The sequence below is a fragment of the Jatropha curcas genome, chromosome 10 (genome assembly GCF_041381405.1).
Source record: "Jatropha curcas cultivar XTBG-Jc1 chromosome 10, XTBG_Jcur_1.0, whole genome shotgun sequence".
Lineage (NCBI taxonomy): Eukaryota > Viridiplantae > Streptophyta > Magnoliopsida > Malpighiales > Euphorbiaceae > Jatropha > Jatropha curcas.
In genome coordinates, this window is record NC_143160.1 from 5,983,733 (window position 1) to 6,007,214 (window position 23,482).

At 32.1% G+C, this 23,482-nt stretch overlaps 3 protein-coding genes across 4 annotated transcripts; 2 read left to right on the forward strand and 1 right to left on the reverse strand.

The window, feature by feature from the left end:
- Positions 1-1,556: 1,556 nt before the first annotated feature.
- On the forward strand, positions 1,557-5,997 carry LOC105640503 (ubiquitin-conjugating enzyme E2 2). The gene is made up of 6 exons (XM_012224833.3): positions 1,557-1,771; positions 2,280-2,413; positions 2,521-2,546; positions 4,296-4,385; positions 4,485-4,573; positions 5,586-5,997. The coding sequence occupies exons 2-6, from the start codon at positions 2,289-2,291 to the stop codon at positions 5,712-5,714; spliced, it is 459 nt and encodes a 152-aa protein (XP_012080223.1). The 5' UTR covers positions 1,557-1,771; positions 2,280-2,288; the 3' UTR covers positions 5,715-5,997.
- A 1,703-nt stretch (positions 5,998-7,700) lies between these two features.
- On the reverse strand, positions 7,701-10,214 carry LOC105640505 (microtubule-associated futsch-like protein). Of its 2 annotated transcripts, none has more exons than XM_012224835.4 (6): positions 10,001-10,214; positions 9,798-9,894; positions 8,968-9,325; positions 8,216-8,696; positions 8,076-8,137; positions 7,701-7,973 (listed from the first exon to the last, which is right to left on the reverse strand). In XM_012224835.4, the coding sequence occupies exons 1-6, from the start codon at positions 10,041-10,043 to the stop codon at positions 7,926-7,928; spliced, it is 1,089 nt and encodes a 362-aa protein (XP_012080225.1). In that variant the 5' UTR covers positions 10,044-10,214; the 3' UTR covers positions 7,701-7,925. The 2 variants fall into 2 exon arrangements, with proteins under 2 accessions (XP_012080225.1, XP_012080226.1); XM_012224836.4 differs by having other exon boundaries at positions 8,076-8,134; positions 10,001-10,191.
- Positions 10,215-16,518: 6,304 nt separating this feature from the next.
- Positions 16,519-22,543, forward strand: IQD31 (IQ-domain 31). Its single transcript, XM_012224837.3, has 8 exons — positions 16,519-16,673; positions 16,804-16,847; positions 17,446-17,570; positions 18,198-18,500; positions 19,144-19,347; positions 19,852-19,932; positions 20,651-21,710; positions 22,177-22,543. Exons 3-8 carry the CDS (start codon positions 17,487-17,489, stop codon positions 22,206-22,208), a joined length of 1,764 nt encoding a protein of 587 aa, XP_012080227.1. The 5' UTR covers positions 16,519-16,673; positions 16,804-16,847; positions 17,446-17,486; the 3' UTR covers positions 22,209-22,543.
- The last annotated feature ends 939 nt before the right edge of the window (positions 22,544-23,482 follow it).

The window sequence follows — 23,482 nt, forward strand, 5'->3', positions numbered from 1 at the left end:
ATATTCGTTGGTCAATGAAATTATTCAAGTATTTTGTTTGTTTGTTTAGGCATGGTCAGTTCATTGAACCGCCGGTTCCTGTTCATGGAACCGACGGTTCAAATTTTTTAAAATGTTGAACCTGAACTGGCTCTTGAACCGTTAGTTTCGGTCCGGTCCCGGTTCTGGCCAGTTCCGACGTGGTTCTGTTTACGGTTTTCGGCGATATATATATATTTTTTTTTCTTTTTTTTAAATTGGTTTTAATGTTTCATCTTTCTTTCGTACATATTCATATGAGTTTAAAAAATATTGATAAATTTTATTTTAAATAAATTTTAGAATGCTTATACTCATGTAGGAATAAAATTAATTAATTTTACAAAATAATCAAATAAATTATCACTTTATTTTATTTAAATGTTATTAATAAATAAATTATAAGAAAATTTTGAAAAATGCTTCAAAAGAATGTAGTTTTAAACTTCGCAAATAATTTAAAAGGGTAAAAAAAAAGTTAAAAATAATATAAGTTTAGACTAAATATTTCTATTTTTTTTACCATTTTACTTTTTAAATTTTTAACTTTCAAAGTAAAGTGTATTTTTTAAAAAAAGTTCTAAAGTAAAGTATATCATGTAGTATAATATTATTAAAATTTCTAGAGACGCATAAAATAGACTAAATGATTATCATTTTGAAATAAAAATAGAAAATTTTCAATTTGAATCGAACCAAAACCGCCAGTTCCAGTTCATATTTCAACATTTGTATGAATCTTAACCGGCCCTTGAACTGCCGGTTTTGGTTTAAAATTTTAAACCGTCGATTCTGGTTCGTCTACAATACGGTTTGATTCTGGTTCGAACCGAACTAGTGGCCATGCCTATATCTGTTGTTCTAAGTTGCAAATTTAAAATAAATAAAAAAATTAATTAAGTAATAAAAAAATTACATAAAAGAAAGGTTATATCATGTTCAAATAAACCCACCATTTTTTATACAATCATTTTTCTTTTTTATTATATATATTTATTTATTAAAAATAATTTTTAAAAAATTATATCTGATCAAATAATAAAATATAATTTTTCTTTTTTTTTTTTAACCACGGGTATCTCAAGCACAGTGTCTAGAACTAAAGTCTGCTTGAACCAATTAGACTCAAGAAGAAATAAAATGCTTTCAGCGAATGTTTACTATTAATGAGGATTGAAACCCTTGACCCCATTTAAGGAAAAAGAGTGTCAATCCATTCATTCAAACATTTGTTGGTATAAAAAATAATTTTTAGTTAATTAAAACTAAGATTATTTTAAAATATTTTAAATTTCAGTAAAAGCGATATTGAAAATTTATTTATTTTTCTTATTCATGTATTTATATATAGTATAGATTAATACCAAACCGTATCTTTTGATAAAAAATTAATACCATACGGTATATAAAAGAAATAGATAAATAACAGGGAGAAAGTGGGGACAGGACGTCTCGCCAGCCGCCACCACAGCCAACCACAACACAACCCCATTAAATAAAACCGAGTTCGCTCCTTCCTTCTCACCCCCTTTGTTTTTGTTCTTTTTCCTTTTTCATCTCTCTCTTGAATAGAAGATTCTCTCTCTCTATATTCTCTCTTCTTTTGTTCCTCTCCACTCATACTCTTGATTTTGATCACTTTCTTTTGGATTCTTCTACCTATATATATATATAATTCAATTGAATCGAACCTCAATTCTAAACCCTAGCTGTTGGCTGCCTCTCTTCTGTCTCGTCGCATCTTCTTTAACAGGTTTGTGATTTATCATAGCTTAATTCTGCTTCTCTTGTTTTTTTTTATCTGCTTTCTTGTAGTTTATTTTTAGATCTGCTTAGAAATTAGAAGATCTGAATTATTTGTTTGGTCGACCATGAAGTGTAAACCCTAGCTTTCTGTTTTTTTTTTATCGGGTTGTTTGGTTCCTTTGAAATTAGAATCCGGGTGATAGACTAGTAGATTACTGTGTGAAATTATCCATTTCGTATTGATATGTGGAAATGAAATTTGATTATCACTTTATATTAGTTTTGAAATGTTTATATGTGCTTGATGCTAGTAAATTCTGTTTAATCGGTGCTGTCTAAAATGAGATTTGAAGAAAAGTAAATCTAAGAGTTTTTCCTAGCTATAGACTACATGCCGGGTATTACTCATGTGCTGCTGTGCATGCCGGTAGATATGTGCCTTGAAGTGCCCATTGGCTATTATTGGTTTTTCTATGTAAATTAGCAATATAATTTGTTTTGGAATTCACTTGTAGGTAGCGGCGATGTCGACTCCTGCAAGAAAGAGATTGATGAGAGATTTTAAGAGGTTGCAGCAAGACCCACCTGCTGGGATTAGTGGAGCACCCCAAGACAACAACATAATGCTTTGGAATGCTGTGATTTTTGGGTGAGTTAGTTTATTAGCATATCCAGTTCATTTCTTTTCTAATTTCTTTGAATATCTATGACATATTAAACTACTACTGAATTTTGCAATTGTTGTTTGGATTTCAGTCCTGATGATACTCCCTGGGATGGAGGTGAGTAATACTTGCCCTAAAGCTTGTGCGTAAAGAATGGATGTGCCAAAAGGGTGAACTCATATTATCGTGCAGCATGGTTGTGCTTAATTTTTTGCAATTTGTAATATTTTACTATCCCATAGAATTTCATCTTGTGTTTTAAAGTTCTCTAATCTCTACATGCTCCTTTTTTATGGATGAGGCCTGCCTAATTTATTTTGGTAGGTAGACAGAGGTTTTAATGGTTGGTCCGTTTGATTTGTTGTGATGAAACTCTCTTGCAATATGGACGGAACTATTTGATTTTCTAAAGGGAAAAGGCTTTCTGCGGTTGTTAGTTAGAAAACTTTGGAGCATGTTTAGGCTTATTGTGACGCATATGGAGGATTTTAGAATAAGCTGGTTTGCTTACCTTGCTTCTGGGACATCCTGAAGCATAACATTTGTATCAAATTTGGGTATTCTTTTCCCTTATAAACACTAGAAATCAGTGAATCCTTCAGTCACAAAATTGTGGTTTTCATGTGTGTTTGGATTTATCATTTCTAATCATAAATCAATTACCTGTTCTTTTTCTTAAACCTTTTTGTCCTCCTCCAATGAAGTTGAATTATTGTCTTGCCTGTATATAAATCACATCCATGAAGTTGATAAAGAAATAGACTGCTTAGAACATTTTAAAACTCTTTGCTTATCATGCATGATTCTTTCAGATGAGCTAACTACCGTTAAGTATATATCCCAGTGGCCTAGTATGAATGGAGGATGTTGGTGCTGGTAAATCTTGAAGTCAATTGGCTTTGCCATTAGTTCTGTGACATTATTGTTTCCTAATGAGGCCTGACTGTTCTTCTGTTCAATTTTGCATGCCAGAAACTCTTTTGTTGTTAATGCCAATATGATTTGTTAAAGGTGAATTTGTGGTAGCAAATGTGCATGAAAGGCTCGCATACTCATGTTTACTTTAGTTTCTTGCATATAACATGATGGCATGGAAGTTAAATATGCTGTGCATTTACAAAGAGGTAACCAGATAAGCCATTGAGCACCTGCTGCTAGTAGAATCTGTCATGGGAAGTCCTTTGTTCCTCTTGTAGACTTGTCTCCATTGCATAGAATCTTAAGGCATAAAAGTTAAATGTTCCTTACAATTAGGAAGTGAGAAATCCAGATTAGCTACTTTACCTATCAATATTAAGCTTTGTGAACCCTCATACAAGTTAAACTCAAGTGTTAGATTTAATGTTAGTGTGGCATTTGTATCCATGTCTCTGTGCGCATGTAGAGTATAGACTTTGCATGTAGGTTTTGCCCGCTAGACTTTTCTAATTTGACCAAGTTATTTTCCTTTCATAAGTTTAAATAAGCATGAAGTTATATATATATATATATATATATATATATATAAAAGCAAGAAAGAGCTATGATTAAAAACTATTTGACCTTTGCAAGTTTTTTCTTGATATTACATTTCAAACTTCTGTTTGTGCCTGAGGTGATGTCAAGCAACTCCTTGCCTTACATGTTGTTTATATTATAAAAAATTACCTTTTTAATGTCCACCTGATTCATGAACTTGTATGCTTGTATGGTATTTTCAGCCCAATTTGAAATGAAGTTCACTTCTGTTTTGAAAAAGACTTTTATGTTTCCACCGCAGTTGCCCTTTTTTTACTTTGGATATTTTTTATTGCAATGTGCAACAGTACATATCTTTCATAACAATTGCAATGCACATGAATGAGAGTATCTTTTTGAGCTCCACAGGCACGTTCAAGTTGACTCTACAGTTTACCGAGGATTATCCAAACAAACCACCAACAGTGCGATTTGTTTCTCGAATGTTCCATCCAAACAGTAAGTCTGGTGGAATTATTATATTTTCTGTTCACACTACAATTTAGTCTTATTCCAGCTATAATTCCTCACTGAGCTTGTTATTTTGAATTTCATCAGTTTATGCAGACGGAAGTATCTGTTTGGATATTTTACAAAATCAGTGGAGTCCTATATATGATGTGGCAGCTATACTTACCTCTATACAGGTATTGTCTAATGCTTTATTCATATTGGTTGGTCTAAGTATTGTCATGAATAAGACTTGCAATTTTTCTGCATATATTGTATATATGAGCCAGCTTCTTTACACTTCAGCACAATACACATCTGCATTTCAATTACAACTTTAAAGAGGGAAAGAGGGGTGAGAACTGAAAGGCTGAGGTCTTGGATTGAACATAAATAATTGAGATGCCACTTCTTTAACAATGAGAAGGGGCAGGTCTTGAATTCAATAAGTACCAGAGAATTTGTTTCCAAAAACATCAAATATGCATTTCTCTTTTGTTTTTTTTCTAGTAGAGTTGCTATGACACTGGTCACAAATTATAATATAGAGTTTCTGAATTGTTTTTGTTTTTGGATAATTGCTTTTACCACTCTAAAATTTGGGCTTATGCATTGAATCCCATTATTGTGAAACATTAAAATAGGATCACTAACCTTTACTTCAGATTACAATACTGTCTGGCCTTTTTTTTTTTTTTCTTTTTCTTTTTTTTGAAATTTCTTTGGACCCATCTTTTCTGTTGGCAAAATTGGTTTTGGGTTCTAAATGCCCGAATTTCTAACTTTAATTAGTCTCAGAATGTACTAAGAAACTGCCTAAGTATTTTGTGATAAGTTTTTGGATATTAGGTTGTATATTCTTAATAATATGCCAGTTATTGTTTGTGTGAATTGAATGCAAAAAAAATATTTTCTACTTTTATTAGTATCATTTGAATCTCTTTTTTTTTTTTTAAAAAAAAAGGGAAAATTATGGCAAAATGGATTTACAATTTGTAAGAAGACTTGGTGTGAGTATTAATTGCCAAACTTTAGAAAGTTCATGGTTGAGCTTTTATTGTTTTAAAGTACCAAGGTTCAATTTCAAAATTTTAATAACTACCAAAAATTTAGAGGTGCTGCTTGTAGTTATCTCTGTTTTCATTTTTCCCGATTTCATTGCCCAATGTTCTACTTGATGACTGATGCTATATATGGGGCTTATTGCAGTCATTGCTCTGTGACCCCAACCCCAATTCTCCAGCAAATTCAGAAGCTGCTCGGATGTTTAGTGAAAACAAGCGCGAGTACAACCGAAGAGTTAGGGAAATTGTGGAGCAGAGCTGGACAGCTGATTAAACTTAGTTCTGTCCGAATCTATATGAAGCTCTGGAGGCATGTGACAGTAGCACGGCCATTAAAAATCAACCATCCTGTGAGATTACCAACTTTTACCCTGTACCTTTGGCGTCCTGTCCAATTGTATGATTATTGGGGTTTCTTTGTCTCTGCTTTAATGTGACTTTACCCTGTTGCGTGTCTTTAAGCTTCGTGTAAAATAGAAATTGTCTACCGAATTGCATTGAATTGTTATAAAACTTTTGTGCTTCAATATAAAAAATAGTTGACTGGTTTGATTGCAGCTGGTAGAAAATCCAGTAATTATATATCTTGCTGGAAGAAAGATACCAAATTAATTTTATTAGGCACTTGATTGACTGGATGCATGGAGTTGCCAAGTTTGAAGTCATAGTTGGTTTGTTTTGCTCTGATCCGACTTAATTGCATGTGAGAATCAAGGACGAAAGTTTTTATATGGGGCCTAATAATCTCTTCATTTTTTCCTATTGTCAACTGTATCTTAATCTGTAACTTGGTTTTTCTCCTACCTGGTAGAAGAAAAATAATTAAATTCTAAAGTATAGTCTCTTAGTCTAGTTAACTATGGTTTAGTTAAATTAACTAATAACTATGGTTACTTTTCTCTCTGCATGCCCGTGGTCTTTTTATTGATGTCACTCGATCTTTATAATGGTCACGGCATGAGATAGCTCATCTTCAATGAAATTAGAAGAATGAAAGAAAGATACAATACAACCAAGTACATTTTTCTTTGCGGCCCTTTTAATTTTTTACGAATCACGACGGCTGGTACAAGGGATTCTGATTGGATGAGAAATTATTTTGCAAGGATTTTGATCATTAATTCAGCGGTAATGCTGGCGATGACAGTGGCAATAGAGACAATATAGACGGTGGCTGGGTTGGGATTATGGATAGAAACAACAGGGACGGTCGTTGTGTTGGGATTATGGCTAATCAAATTGAATTTTTAAATCGATTTTTATTTATCTAAATATATTTTTATGAAATTTAAATCCGAAAATAAAATTGCTTTTCAACATAAGTTCAAAAATCTACTTAAAAATAAGCAAAAGACTCTCACTAACAATATTTTCTTTATTTTAAAAAAATTTACTTTCAAACTAATTATAATGTTCCATATATTTAAAAATTATTTGCAATTATGTACTTATTTTTAAATTAATTGAGTTAAAAAAATACATTTTAAGTCAAAATTTAAGAACAGCTAAGCTAAACGTCCTTGTAAGCATTTTTTTATGATAATATAATGTAGATTTGGTAACTTAAAAGTCAAATTAAATACTATTCTGCTTTTTACTTTTTACTTAAAAAGTAAATTTGATTAACTTGCAAATCAAGTGCATTATTTTACATATTTTCAAATTTAATAATCTAACAGTTTATTTTTTTGAAAAAACATCTAAAACTTTAGATATGGGTACCACACGCCTCTCTAGGGATGAGTATAAAATTCCTTTAGACATTTAGAGGCGGTGCTTTGGCCCTTTATGGGCTTACCTGGCCTGCTCAGCACGAATTCGAATTAATCGAATTAATAAATTTTAGACACCAAATGGTTAAATTAAAAATAAAATAAAATACGGATAGAATCCCAAATTTGATTAAAAATTCAAGTGATATGAATAAATCATGAGAAGAGAACGACTTAATGGCATAATATGCATGTCAATGGTAGGCTAGTTTGAACGCTGGTTGATTGGTTGAGGATCAATTTAATTTCAGTAATTATACAAAACTTAAATGCATAAATACGCCATGTACTTTTAAGGAAAAAAACAAAAACATACCTATGCATTTAGGCATTGCACAAATGAATAAGCCATGAAGGTGCACAAGGTTTTGGGCAATCAGAATATGATTTACTTCAAGTAATACAAGCATTTTGTTGTACAAGAAATTTATCCTGAAGATGGATAATATTAAGCCAAAAATAAGTTAAAATTCATTAAATACAATATGTATGACGAAATATAAATTTTTATAATTCTAGACATCAATGCCATGTTTTGAAAACACAAACTTCTGAAAACACAATATAAGTCTTTGCTTTCACACCATTACCAACACCTTCACCTTCAACTTTTTCTATCTATACAAAGGAAAATCCCCACTTCAGAAAACACTGAAGACAAACCCACAAAGAGAACAAGAATGATATGGTTCAACATTTTGCTACAGAATTGCCTAACTGATGACTTCTGTCAGATTGATTTCTTCCATCGCCGGCTGATTCTAAAACACAAATAAAAAAATTGAATTCAGTACAAGCGGAAAAGTTGAAACTCCAGAAATTAATCTTAAATACTGACTTCCAGAAAAGAAAAACAGGATTACCACATTTTCTTTGTTTTCTTCAGGACTAGTGGAAGCAGATGAAGGGCTGGTTGAACCTGCTGCTAATGGAAGCTACCCATTAGCTTAAACCAAGTAAAAATAAATATATTCAGGAAAAAGATTGTGAATTTGTATCTTACCTTCTTCAGATGCAGATTTCTTTCCTTGCTTATTGATCTTGTTTTTCTCCTTGGTAGTTTCTTGCTTACTTGGCTTCTGCTGTTTCTTTTGTAACTTGCCACCAGCAGAGTCTGAAACAGATCTCGAATTCACTCTATTCTTGTTCAGAGATCCTCTAGCCCTAGATGCAGCAGTAGTATTCTTCTTAGTAATTTCTTTCTTGGCTGGTTCTGTAACAGTGGGAACTTGAGCAGCATCAGCATTTAGAGACCTAGGCCTCAGTTTTCTAGTCCCTATTGTAGAAGAAGAGCTGTGAACTTCGTCATCAGATGATCGAGTTCCCTCTTCAGGAACTTGAGAACAGGATTCAGAAACCTGCACCTGCTCTTGATTTTCTCCAATATTATACCTCTCAAACAGTTCTTTCAATGATTCTTCCATTTCGCCGAGTTCATGGCGGCGCACATATGATTTAAGCTCATCCCTCATCCGTTGAAGAGGCTGATTTACCACATTTGTATGTCAAAAACAATATCCAAACCTCAATTATCAGCTTATCCAACAATTGCCAATTTAAACAGAATTTGCGCTATACAGCAAAAAAGAAGATGTATGCAGAATATTTCATGAATTTGTACAATTGAACACAACTCTTTCAAATTCTTTGTAAAGTAAATACTTCCAATAAAAAATACAATAGAAAAAGTCATTCAGATTGCTAGATTATTGGCATTAGAATTATTGAGTGTAGGAGACAGGAATTGGCACATACCTCACATCCAGCTTCTAGAGCAAGCTTGAAAAAACCAATTGAAATGGAGTGCTTAGCAGCAGATTCAGATAGCTTAATTTGAGATAGCCAATAAGAAGAAGAAGCCAGCATATTGAACTTTTTCCTGTTTGATGTTCTAGAAACATCAGAAAGAGGAGTCTCACTTCTCCCCTGAACATTAGTAGTTCTCTTTGTTCTGGTCTCAGATATTGGGGTAATGTTTCCAGTTGATTTAGCAGCTGTAGTGACTCCTGACTTGGTAGGAATAGACAGCCTTCTTGGTGGCTTAGCAGATTTTTCCTTGCTAGACAGATCAAGGATACCCACACTTTTACTTACACTTGATGCAGGCCTAACCCTTAAAATGGAAAAACAAAAAGAAATTCAAAACGAAGGCAATGAAGAAGCAAGTTGACTGGCTGCAACTCTTACACAACATATGAAATCCAATTTCAAGTTTAAAACTTCAAAAACAATGGAAACAGAATTCTTCCTAGTAAACAATGGAAATGAAACAAACACATACTCTCTGTATAAATATGATATGTTCACTGTCTAAAATTCTGTCTCTGCTATCATTCATTAAATTATCAGATCAAATTTAACCGCTTGAAATACAGAGACGTGATTGTGCAAAATTGGTCTGTAAATTTGTTGAGTGAAATTATGCTATTACATCATAACCCAAATACCAAATTATTAATTCAATTTCTCTGCAATTTACTTAACACGATAAAATTATCCACTTTCCACCATATCATATTCTGCACATCCTTTTGAGTTCCCAACCCTAAAGAAAAAAAAAATAAAAATGAAGAAGAATTAGGTACCTCTTGGAAGCAGAGGAGTTCGACAATTCAGCCACCGGCTGCTTCTCCTCTTTGGCTTTCGTTGCTGATCTTAGTGGGTATCTTAATTTTGATTTCCCTGAACCCCAACAAAAACGTTCCACAAAAAAAAAAAAAATCAGAAATCAAACCAATATTCGAAAAAAAAAAAAACAAAAGAAAAAGATAACAGAAGCTATGCATACCAGGAACAACTACAGGCTGTTGCTCTTTAACAGTTTCTTCCATAATTGATCTTTCTTTTTAAGTGATAGAGAATAAGAGTATCTTTTTGTTCGTTTTAGAGGAACTCAACCACCACAACAATAGCACAACCCAATCAGAGACAGAGCCAACCTTATAATGACTGTGTTTTAACCTTAAACGACAAAATTAACAGCTTCTCTTTTTTCCCTTTTGATACTTGTCGATTGGGCGGGAACTCAAATTTCAATTCACTGTTTTTTCACACTCTCCACCTGAATCCTCTTTAATTAACTACTCGCTCCCTTATTTCGACACATGGAATTATTAAACTCGTGGCAGGTAGTGACAGGAAGTGAAAATGAACGGTTGAAGATGAGAAATAAGAAAAGATTGGTTGAGAGTTTGAACGGCCGGGCGCGTTAATAGGGGCCCATATATATTTTTACCCCACAAAAAACGCTGATCAATGAATCAAGGAAAATTTCAGTTTTCGAAATTTGAAATTCAAAATCATGAGCCGTTGAAACTGCTCGTTCGGTGCTTTTGCGGTTGGAGATGTGACAAGGATTCTCTTTGTACTTTGGGCCCTTGACCAACTGTTGAGTTTTTGTGGGCCTTTAATGGGCTGCCATGAATTAAATGTGTGGACCATTTTACACAGCATTAATGCACTGGGCTAGATAATGTCTGAAAGTGTGTTTTTTTTTTTTTTTTTTTTTTTTGGGAGAAATGTCTGAAATATTATCTCCATATCAAATAAAAACCAAAAGAAGGGTAATTATAGAGAATATATATTAAGTAACTTTATCTAAACATTAAATTAATTTTCTTTTCTAAAAAAAATTCTATAGGGCATTTATATTTGGGCATAAATGGAAGAAGTATTGTGTTAAAGCATATTGTGTACATAACACACAATATTATATACACACGTATTGCTAGTTTTTACGTTGATCATCTATCAATTGTTCTTCTTTTGGTCTTGTTTATCGATGATTGTAAGAATATTTTATCTTGTTGTTTAAAATTAATATTCATTGGGTTCCGAAATATGAAATTAATATTCATTAGGTTCCGAAACAAACAAACTCAATGGCTCATAGTATGACTCGAGCCGGTTGTTATTATACTAGTTTTCAAGCATGAGAATTTATCCCTACTTATTTATACTCCTATTTCATCGATTTATAAATTAAAATGAGAGATGCGGATAAAAATGACGCATTAAGTTAGACCTTCAAAATTAGTCATGAAATCATTATTAATTGATAAAGATGAAATCTATCTTTCCTTATTAATTGGTTTTATTCTATTTTATCCAAAGTTATATGCAAAACTAGAAAAGCATGCTAAACAAATTGATTGGTTTTTGGTTATTAAAATATAAAAATCATGATCGAGTGAAATATTTTGAATTTTGCATTACATTATTTGGTCTGAAAATAAAATTCATAAATTAAAAGAGTATTATTAAAATAAAATTAACTAATTTAAATTTTATTATTAACTAAAAATATGAAGATTCTTTTTGTTCTAAAATCATATAATTGAGGTCATAGTATATACTATTCAAGAATAATAGAAACTTTGGGTTTTCGAGACCTGGGATAAAACAGAGAAACTTCTCTAATGTTATGACTGAATTGGATGCATAGGAGGTGTGTAATGCTCTTGGCAGGTCCCCTGCCCATGAAACCGAATGAGATTGTATTATTGTTGATTGTGCGGTACTATGTTCGTTACATAACAACGTTAGTGTTGCTTGAATTAGACGGCAAGCTAATCTGCAGCTCATGCTCTTGTAGGAGTTGTAAATGCTTACGCTTATCTTCAAGTTTAGAACAAGAATCTTGTTGGTGTTTCAGCTATGATCGTAGAAGATAGAAATTTCCTTAATGGATAAAATTCTATCATTCCCTTAAAAAAAAAAAAAAGAAAAAAAGAAAAATCTTATTAAATAGAATGCATTGGTAAATGCAGGAGTAAGAGGACTTAAACTAGCATATGACACATCAGCTCTATGGATAATGAAGATATGATTTCCCAATTTACATTCCCTTGATTAGTGATTTTTTTTTTTTTTTTTTTGGAACAAAACTAATCAATGATATTATTAACGGCAAATGCAGTAGAAATAATAATTCAATAAATTATTATATATACGACTTTGAGGAAAATTATAACATTTTACCGTTAGTGATTATGCCCTTTCTGTTTTTTTTCCTCCCTCTCGAATGTGTTGATGGTAGCTGGAGTAGGTGGGTGGGTGTGGTTGGTATCAACATAATCACTGATAATTTCTTAGTTCTTCCTAAAAACATCTCAATACAATGGGTTGCCATCAACTTATCAAAATCGGTAGCAGATCTATCTATACAAAAACAGTAGTTAATTGATCTTGACTTTTTTTTAATCCTTTTATCTCGCAAAATTAAATTTATTATGCAATTGATCTCTGTTTTCTTTTTAAAATTTTCATTAATCTTAGAAATTTTTTTTTGCATCAATCACTGATTTCAATAATACCTTAAGCTTTATTCGGTAACAGTTTTTGAATTAGCTTTTAAAGTTTTGATCAAGTAAAAATTCTTTTTTATTATTAATTACAGTATTCGGTAACATAATTTGTATAATAGTTTTTACAAGTTGAGTGAGTTTTTTATGAAACGTTAAATATTTTAACATTTAGCGTTTAGCTTTTAATTAAAATTTTTTGACAATCACAGGAATTGTTTTTTTCTTCATTCGAACTCAGCTAATTAAACAACTATCATTTTAAAATATTCAATATTGTCGACCAGACATTTAATCCTGATTTTTTATTCCTAAAAAAAAAGAATACCCAATTGGCAATTACTAAGATAAGATCAAGCATGTAACTTGTAATGGTGGCAATTAGGCATTTGAGCCCATACTTCCATCTCCAATCATAGAGGAAAAGGGGAAATCTAGATGAAGAGTAAACTTTATAATGCATTACAAATAGAAAAGTGAGTCCCACTTCACACGTGATAAAAGGCCAAGAGATTTGATGCTCCATCCATCAAATCCCACACAAATTGAAAAAAAAAAAAAAAAGTAGAAATCAAACTCCCAACCTGAGATATTATTATTATTATTATCTTAGGCATAGTTTGTATTTAAAACTAAGTTCAAAGTCATTGTCAAAGCAGAAGAAATCACTAAGAGAGACAAAACGGATCATGGTTTGTGTGTCTTTTATGATCCTAAAATAGAAAAGACACAAATGGATGGAATCTTGAAGATACAAATATTAAAAAAACAAAAATTGTATTGCTCAATTTTGAAGCAATTAATTGATTAGCACTGTGCAACAAGATTCATACTCTTGATTGGAGGCAAAGGTATATATGTTCAGACATTACTCATACCTTTTCTTTGTCTTGCCAATTAAATTTTTTTTTATTGACAAATATTTTTATGTTGCTTCCCCATTTTCATGGAAACTGCTTATATTTTAACTTGAGATTTTTAAAAATTCAAGTTTGATACTTCTTTTTAAATGCTTTAGAAAAACAATGGAATTACTACTTATGTGAATTACTAAGATGAATATTAAGGCCCCGTATGTTAGAGTTGTTTGTTTTGAGTTTTTTTGTTTATTAGAAACATGAAACGGGTTTTAGTTTTTGATTATTTATTTTTTGAAAATTATTTTTTTTTCTAAAATTTATTTATTTTTTTTTTTTTGGTTCACAATGTGAAAAATTATTTCAATTATCAAATCTCTCTTATTATGTCATTAAAGACTTCAATTGATAATAAATTTTCTGGAAATCCAAAGTTTCAGATGAAATAATTAAAAATATTTTACAATTTAATTTTAAAATTTCAATGTTATAGTAACTATTGATTATTATGTTGAATAAAAACATAATGCCCAAATATAATAATACGAAATGACATTAGATTTATATAGACGGAGTAAATAATAATAAATATAAAAATAATACTAAATAGATAAGAGGTAGAAAAAAAAAAGCTGAGAATTTGAATAGAGATAAAAAAAATATGTTTGTATATTTTGGATAAATAAAATGACATTAGATTTATATAAATAAAGAAAATAATAGTAATAATAACAACAACGACAACAATAATTTTATGAAGATAAATCTTATAAAAAAAATGAGAAATGTATAATTAAAAACAGAAAACACAATTCTGTACACCATTATTTGTGGTTTCATAAAATTTAATTTTTATTTTCAAAACAGTTTTCTCAAAAGAAAAAAAAAAGTTAAACAAGCAGATTTCTTAAAAAAAAAAAAAAAAAAAAAACGAAAAACAAAAAATTTAATCAAAAACAATCGGCACCTAAGCTAATATGAATACTAGGCACATTATACTCATTTATCACTAACATTTTTTTTTCAATTGCAATATTTTTTATCTAACCACTAAAATAATTTATACACGTGCATATGGAAGTGACTTATCTAAATCCAGTTTACGAGTCTCTCTCACGGATTAAATTAATGAAAAATAATTTTTTTATTATAGCAAAGATATGTCTAATTATTTATTGAGGAAATAATGATAAACTATATTAAAAATTTTTATTTTTATTGATAAGATCCATAGGTGAAGCCATAAACTCAATCTAAATAAGTTTAATTCCACGCATATAGCGATGCTCATAATTAATTTAGAAGATTCGTACAAATCAAACGTGGAATAGTAGTTTATAAAAAATTCAAACTATAATAAACAATGAAAAATACTCAATTAAGAAAAATATTAAGGTCAAGCTGTCGAAATATCTCCACCACCCACTCAGCAGCCAACGCATAGCAATACATGCACCAATCCACACAAGTTATCATTACACTGCCTTTGGCATAATGATAATCTGATAGTTTTATTCTGTTTATTAATGGTATTATTAGGCCATTGAAAAGTTACCGGTCTTCCCAAGTGCATTAGAACTTATCACCTTTAGTACCTTATTATTATTATTATTATTATTATTAAGTTATCTTAAAATTATACCCCACTTATATAAATATATTTTCGATTTGGTTTGATTTGATTTAAATATAATTATAATTACAATAAATTAAAAGTTAAAATTTAATCATATTATTACTAATTTAAATTTTTTATCTTTTATGTTTACTTTTTGCCCCCAAATTTTGAAATCTGATTTTGACATTACAAGCAAGATTAGTGGTTAGTTTTTTAATCTCAAATTGAATATTCAGTATTTTATTTTATCAAATGCTAAAATGATAACTGATTTTTTTTTCTTTTGAGAAATAGTTGAATTTTTTTTTTTTTTGAGAAGAGAAATAGTTGAACAAATTGATAGCAAAGTGAAAAATAATTTTTCTTACATTAGAATGAAATATTTGTTGTTTTGGATAAGTCTATGGGAGTAATTAATAGCTTACCTTTTATTCAGACAACAACAGTTTATGCTTGTCTGGAAGCATATGAAAATAGCAAAAAATTTTTGAAAGTAATAAATGTTGCAAGCAAAGAGAGTTAGATATTAGTGAAACTTCAATCACAGAACATTTATGTTTTGTTCATATCAAATGGATTAATTAATTATGTTAGTTATGATATTTTTAGAAAATTAAAATAATATTAATTATTTTATTTTAATTATATCATATCAAAATATCTATATAAAATTATGTTCACCTATATTAAATTATCAGATTATATATGTATTTACTATTAGAGTGCGTATTGGTATTGTTGAATTGGATGTTATGTTGATGAAATGAACATGGAGTAAATGATAATTTAATTAATTATTCTTGTTTTTTTAGAATTAAGATGATTTAATTATTTTTTAATTCTTGTATAAAATGAAAAATTGGGAAATTTAATCGGGGAGAGAGAAAATAATATTTATTTTCAAAATGAAAAATGAAAAAATAGATATAAGTATTAAGCTGAGGCTTCTGTGATTCTTTCTTTCTACTCTCTAGTTGGCAGTACTGAATGACCTCCCCCTCGCCGCACCAGGCAACACTACTCCCACTCCAGCGTGGCGCGCATGCACCACCCAACTCCCTTCTCCCTTCTCCCTTCTCCCTTCTCCACCGCCCCTTCTTCTCTACCTATTTCACGCTCCGGCACCTCTCTGTCGATTAACACTGCCGTCACTTTTCCACGCCTTGGATATTCCACGCGCTTCTTCTAGCGTAGGACTATAGTAACTGTAGAGAGGGTACACGCGTAATTTCATCTATGCGTCGGAATAAAGAAGCTGGACACTTGTTCCCGAAGTAAGTGAGTAACTATATTTTGATACTTCCCGACACAACCGCTTTTAATTTTGGTCACTTTCCCCTGTGCTCAAGATCACGGTACGCTCTGTTGTGCTGCTTTTGTGTCAATTTAAGCAACAATAATAATAATCTGGTTGGCGAATCTAGTGGTATAGCCTACATGACAGTCAGTAACGAACATTATACATTAAAACGAGCGCGACTACAGAGGATCAAAAACGTTTTTTTTTACAAATTCTTTTTAAAATTCCGTAGATATATTTTTTAGCTCTACCAGTACCAGTATAGAGTAAACTGAACAGAGAGAGAGAGAGAGAGAGCAAGCTACGCAAAGCAAAGGCAAAAGGAAAATCGATGTCGCTTTAGATCAACACATTTCCTTCGTTTGCAAGCGCACTCACTCATGGTACCTCTCTCTCTCTCTCTCTCTCTCCCTTTTCTTATATATCACTTGTATTTTTCTATCATCTTCTTCACATACCTAAATTTTAAATTTTTGGTGATTAATTTTGTTGTATGCTCATGTTCTGATGTAGGAATGGTAGGTAGATTTGTGGCTTTTAAGAAGCACATTTTTCAGGTATGTTGCAGATCTGGTCTAAATCGAACCCATTGTTGCCTTTTTAATCCTTCCGGATTCTGTACAGTGCTGTTGCTTAGTTCTATGATAGATGCAGCTTGCTATATTTTGAGTAATTTCTTAATTAGACTAGATCTTTGTTCTAGGGATCTTCAATTAAATTTCTGGATTTGCATTTCTTTTTTTGAGTGCTTTTGTTCGTTTTTCAGTGGGCATTTGAATTGTTTTTTAGCTCACAGTTTGTAGTGGCTGCGATTGGCAGAAGCTACAGGCTTATATCCAAGGCTTTCCGAAGGAAAAATTCTATGTGGAAAATAGCTATATCTCAAGTTTTTGCTATTCCAATAAGCCAAAACAATTACAAGGGGGAAAAGGGCTTTGGCTTTTTTTTTTTTTTTTTGACTCTGTAATTTGCTTGTTAAACTTTGTTGTTAGGGAAATCATGTTACAGTTGATTGGGCCCAAAAAGTGAACTGATGTAAATTAACGCATTACCAGATTTGGTTTTAGGCATTTTACATGTTGCCATGAAATATTAATATTCTTTAGTTTGTGGGGTTTATTCATGGTTAAACTGTTAATATATTGGAAAATGCAGGAACTGGGGTTCGGAAATCTGTGGTTATCATTTATCCAGCAATGGGCAAATCACCAGGAAGATGGATCAAGACTGTACTCTTCGGAAAGAAGTCTTCCAAATCTAATACTGCTAAAGCGAGGGAGGTAAGGTTACCATTTTGGATAAACTAATTACTTGGTGGTAAACAAACTTAATTATTGCAATTCCCAGAGCATACACTTGAAAGACTGCAGTGTGGAGCATTGAACCTGTAGAACTTAAGCCTCACATTAAGCCGCATTGCATTTTAGTTTTTGCCTTTTACTCTCCTATCTTGATATTTATAGAGTTCGACTTCCAATCCCGCGCCAGTTTTACTATTGAGTTAAGACATCATAAATACGAGTGTTGCACTTCTGATGGTAGAAATGTGCCTTAAGCTACCTATGCAACATTTGTTATTTAGCGTGCAGCCAAAGTTCTTTCTAGGCTATGGCTTTCAACAAGGTCCATTTGGAATTATAACTGAAATACAGTAGTTTATGGTAGTTAAATGGTGTTTGATGATTGTATTTTCCCTTTAAAATATTCATATAAAATGATCATTAGCTGACTTGGTAGTTTATTCTTTTCATTTTATTTTTCTTTCTTTTTTTTCCTTTTTGAAGACAGGATAGGCTTGGTCATAGCGGACTTAGTGCAATTTGTCCATTTACTTTGGAGCTACTGATCGAGTGTCAAATTATTACTAGGATCAGATTGTATTATTTAACTCTGATTGTTATGTACAGAGAACTGCGAATGAGAAAGATCTATTGGTTGCTGCCAAGGCATCAGGGGGTGATGCAATTTCAGCTCCTCTTGTGATCTCACATCCAACCCCTGTTGCTACAGTTCGCTCTGAAAGACAGTTAGAACTTGAGAACCGGGAGACTGTAGACTTACCAAATAATGGGGGAATATCATTACCAGGAAATCAAGAAGCAAATTCAAATGTACAAGAGCTTATGCTCGAAACTGCTTTAACTGATGCTGAGAAAATAAGGCAAGAGGAAGCTGCAACACTGGCACAAGCTGCGTTTAGGGGTTACCTGGTAATCTTCTCTTGCTGGAAGTAGTACTACTCTTAGATTATTGACTGATGGTAAACTTGTTCAATTTTTTATCCTGCTCAAGGTTTTGGTTATAAGGCTTTCCTTTTTGAGAGCTTTTGTGAGGTTGATGTCTGTTTCTTAAACACTGGTATCTCCCTAGGACAGACAAGATTGCTGCTTTGCAATCACTAGTTATAAATTGGTACAGTTTGGTTTTGCTCATTTCATTTATCATTCCTGTTGGAAATGCACTACCCTGCCAATTGGTATTAATTGCGTCTCACTATTCCTTTGCTTTAAATTTGACCTACTTCCCTGCTCTTGCTCTTTAGACAGTGAAATACCTTTTGCCATCTGATCCAGTGTGGTGCTCTTGTGGATTCATAAGATTTTAGAGTAATGGAATTATTTGTCTGGCATCTCTCCATTAGAGCCCCCAGCAGAAGAAAAACTTTTATGCATGACTATTATCAACAGTCATGCATGAGGGAGGTGTCCTATCCGTCAAAAATAATTCGTTTGTCATTCTAGTCAACTGAACTTGTAATAGTAGTCTTGTTATTTGCTTTTGCATAAGACAAACGCAGATTGGATCATTTTCAGTATAGGTAATGCAAACACTGACTAAGGTTATTATGTCAAGGCTCGTCGGGCATTTCGGGCCCTTAAAGGCATAATAAGGCTCCAGGCGCTTATCCGTGGGCACTTGGTCAGGAGACAAGCTGTGGCCACTTTATGCTGTGTGCTGGGAATTGTCAAGCTGCAGGCACTTGCTCGAGGAGTAGAAGTTAGGAATACAAATATTGGGCGGGAAATTCTTAAAAGATGCAGCACACTGAAGCCTCTGGTAATTTCTCGAGCAATCATCACTATAGACAATGATTAATCATGCTTTAACTTTCCTACTGTATGTTATTTGGAGCATTTTTTCTCGTTTCTATTCTGTTACTTGGACTTCACAATTTTGATTTTTTGGTTCTGTTTGTTGCATATTTTGGTAACATTATTTTAGTATATATTGTCATCTTCATGGTAGAATGATATTGAATTGTATTCCTATGGGTGTATGCTTGTGAAAAGAGAGATTCATAGTCCTTTCTCTGGGTAGTTTCTTTCATCTGTTGTTTGCCTTATGGTAAATTGTACTGATTAAAAATGCCTAAGCAAGCTGATCTGATACCCAGAATATTGCATTAGAAAACTTCAAATTTTGTTTCTGTATAAAAAAAAAAAACTATCCCATCACTTTTCTCTTGTTGAATAAGGCTGTCTTAACCACATGGTGAAACTAGCTGGTGATGTATATTTTGCTGTCCATTGCTTAATCTCTTTTTGATATTTTGTCAATTAGGAAAGCAAGTTGGGGGAGTATGATGGAGCTAATGTTTCTATCCAGAGGGCAAGGCTATCAGCAAATTTTTTGGTTCGCAAGGTATGGTTCTTGCAATTTCATGCCTGTGGGAATGGAGATGGTTTTTTAATCTTTTGGATAAAAGCAATTAATGAAGTGCCATAACGATTTGTAATTTTTGAAGATGAACTCAATTTGGTCTCTGTTATGATTTTTTTTTTTTTTTTTTTTTTTTTTTTTTTTTTTTTTTTTTTTTATGTTCAATGCAACTTATTTTTCGAGACAATAAGCCTCTCATATGTTCTATCTGCTCGTAGTATATAGAATATTGCACAAGGAAATTTTGCACAGAATCTCTTGAGCAACTCATGTCAAGGCTTTAGAAGTAATCTTATTTTATGTATTGAGTTTTTATATTAGTTGAAGAGTGAGAATTTAGAACATAATCAAATTGAGACCTAACCTTTCTAGCTTCTATGACATGATGAAGTTGTCCACTTGGGAAAACCTCTAGTTATCCAAACTAGTTTCCCAAATGATAAGTTGTGGAGATTATTATAGAAGCATTTGTTTTTTGTTTGCTTTTTTTTTTTCCCCCCTCAAGTCATTTGACAAGGTTGCATTGGCCACAGAACTGGGTTCTGTGTGCTACCTGTGACTTTACTCATATCATAGATGGCATTCTTGACATATGGGGTATGGGAGTTTAGCAGTTTGACTTATTATCAATTAGAAAGCTTTTGTGGATTTTTAATTTATTTTTTATCCATTTAGTATCTTCTGAGATTGTTTCTTTCAGCTTGTGGCTTCCTCACCTACTGTGATGCCTTTGCGCCTCTATTATGATCCAACGGAACCAAATTCAGTTTTGAACTGGTTAGAACGTTGGTCAGCATCTCGCTTCTGGAAACCAATTCCCCAACCAAAGAAAATTCCTTACTCAAAACCTCAGAGAAAGCAGGGTAATGGTCTAATATCAGAAGCTGAAACTGGCCGGCCAAGGCGCAGTGTTCGGAGGATCCCTGCTGCAAATATTGATAATACGTCAGTACAAGCCACTGAAAATGAGAAACCCAAGCGTAATCTTAGAAAGGTATCAAATCATCCAGCTGATACAGTGCAGGAAGATCCACAAAATGAACTTGAAAAGGTAAAACGTAATTTGAGAAAAGTTCACAACCCTGTAGTAGAAAACACTGCTCAGTCAGAGGTTGAATTTGAGAAGCCAAAACAGAGTATGGAAAAGGTATCAGGTGCTTCTGGTGATCACCATTTGGGACAGAATATGAACAATCCAGGGGATAAGATAAAGAAAGAGACAACTGTGACAACACCCAAACTACCTGAAGTGGTGAAGACTGAGCCAACCTTGACAGCGTTGAAAGTGCCTGATGTAGAAACCACTCTGAATACATTGGAAATGAATGAAACACCAGAATTAAATTGTGATCTAACAGTGGTTGAATCGAAGCCTTCAGTCGAGAGTGGTGATAAAGATGAGAATACTCTTGTTACAAATGGGGAGTTGAACCATAAGGAAGATCCATCGAGCAACGAGAATCATAAAATCAGCAAAAAAGCTTCGAATCTAGTAAAGCAAGAACGTGCAGAGAATGGATTACAGAGTAGTCCAGCACTTCCAAGCTATATGGCAGCAACAGAATCTGCAAAGGCAAAGTTGAGAGCACAAGGTTCCCCAAGGTTTAGCCAAGATGGGGCCGAGAAAAATACCCCTGCCCGACGCCATTCTCTTCCATCAAATAGCAAAATCAGCTCACAGTCACCAAGGACACGAACAGTTCATTCTGGTGGCAAAGGAGGGAGTAAAAGTGACAGATTATCATCAAAAGAAGGAAATGGTATGAAAAGTTCACTTGCCATTATATAAGAATTCTTGTTTATTTTTTACACTATCATGATTTGTGTCCTTGAACGCATTTTATTTTATAGCAAAATAATTTCTGTAGGTAGTTTAGTTTTAGTGAATTATTTCACTTGGGGAGGATGACTATTTTTGAAGTTGTCCGTTCCTTGTTCAAATGATTTGCATCTCCCAGTACTATGCTCTGATTGTCTCTTCCTCCTTTCCCCTTTTCTTGTTCATGGGATATAAATTATCATGAAAGTTCAGGTCTCCTAAACAGCTTGCATTGTTGTTATCTGACATTAACTAGTATCTCTCCATTCTAATAAGTAATTGAATATATGCTTTACTTGAACATAAAAAAAAAAAAAAAAAAAAAAAAAAAAAAACTAATTAGATGTTTCAAAGTTATGGACCTTGTATTTGTTATTATATAATTGCGCTCTTTATTGATTTTGCAGCAAAACCGATCCAGGCTGAATGGAGAAGGTGATGTTTCGGAGCCTCTGCGTTTCAAGGAATTAGCACTGAAAATAACTGAGTTCTGATTTCATCTGCAGTTTTTGTTTTTGTTTCTGTGGTGTAAGATTATGTTGTAAAACTAAGAACTTGGTCTATAGTTGGAGGGGCGCGTGGGTTCCCGAATCTTCTAGATTTTCCTCCCTGCAGTGGATATCCGTTTGTGAGTGAATGTACATCATAGGTTTTGAATATTTGTTGTGCGACTACAATCACATGAGTTCTAAAATTTGTTTGGTTTTGGCATGATATTTGGCTGGTCGCATTGTAATTAAACACTACTCATTTTAATTTACCTTACTTATCGAACTCTGGATCTATTCATTTATCATTTTTCTAAGGAATTTGCCCCCTCAATTCGGGCAACCAAATGTATAGTTTATTCAAAAATTAACTTTTTGTATAAATCACATCTTAAACTTATATCAAAAGTACAAATTGCTCAGTTTATATTAAAAAAAAAAATAAATTATTTAATATAAATCAAATATGATTAAAAAATTAATTATATGTTGATTTAAATCAAATATAATGATAATAAATATAAATTTTTAAATCAAATACTGAAAATTTTTATAATTAGTTATATTTTTAAATAATTTTTATTTTCTAATTTTAAATTTTTAAGTAATTTTTTATTAGTCAAAACTATATATATACAGAAAGAGTTTGTTTTAAAAAATTAAGCACTTTATTCTTTTGGTACAAGTTCAATTGTACAAAAATTAATTTTTGTACAAATTGTATATTATAATCAAGTTCAAGGAATAGATTGAGCATTAATCCTCTTTCTGATTTCAGATATAGAATGCTCTATCTCAATTCTTATGGCTGACCTTGATAAGTGCCTTTTTAGCATTTTTGAAAATAGCTGAATAAATGTGAAGCTTTGCAAGTTAAAACGTTTATCTACATATTATATAAGTTAATTCAAATACAATTTAGTCTTTGCTCACGAATATGAGACCCCCCAACTTACTATTTTGTATGAGATTTTCCGTTTTCCACGTGGACCAACGAGTTGACATCTATTTTGGCTTCAATTATTGATTTGAAGTAGTTCGTAACTTAAAAATTTTAACACATTTTTTCAGTGCTGTGGTTTAGCTTTATTAAAGTTGATCATTTTTAGTTTTTGTACAGGGAAGTTAAAATTTAGCTTTATCAAATTTTATAATTTTACCTCTCAAATTATAATAAAACTAATAACATTTGACTAAATTACTATTTATCTCAAACTACAAATAA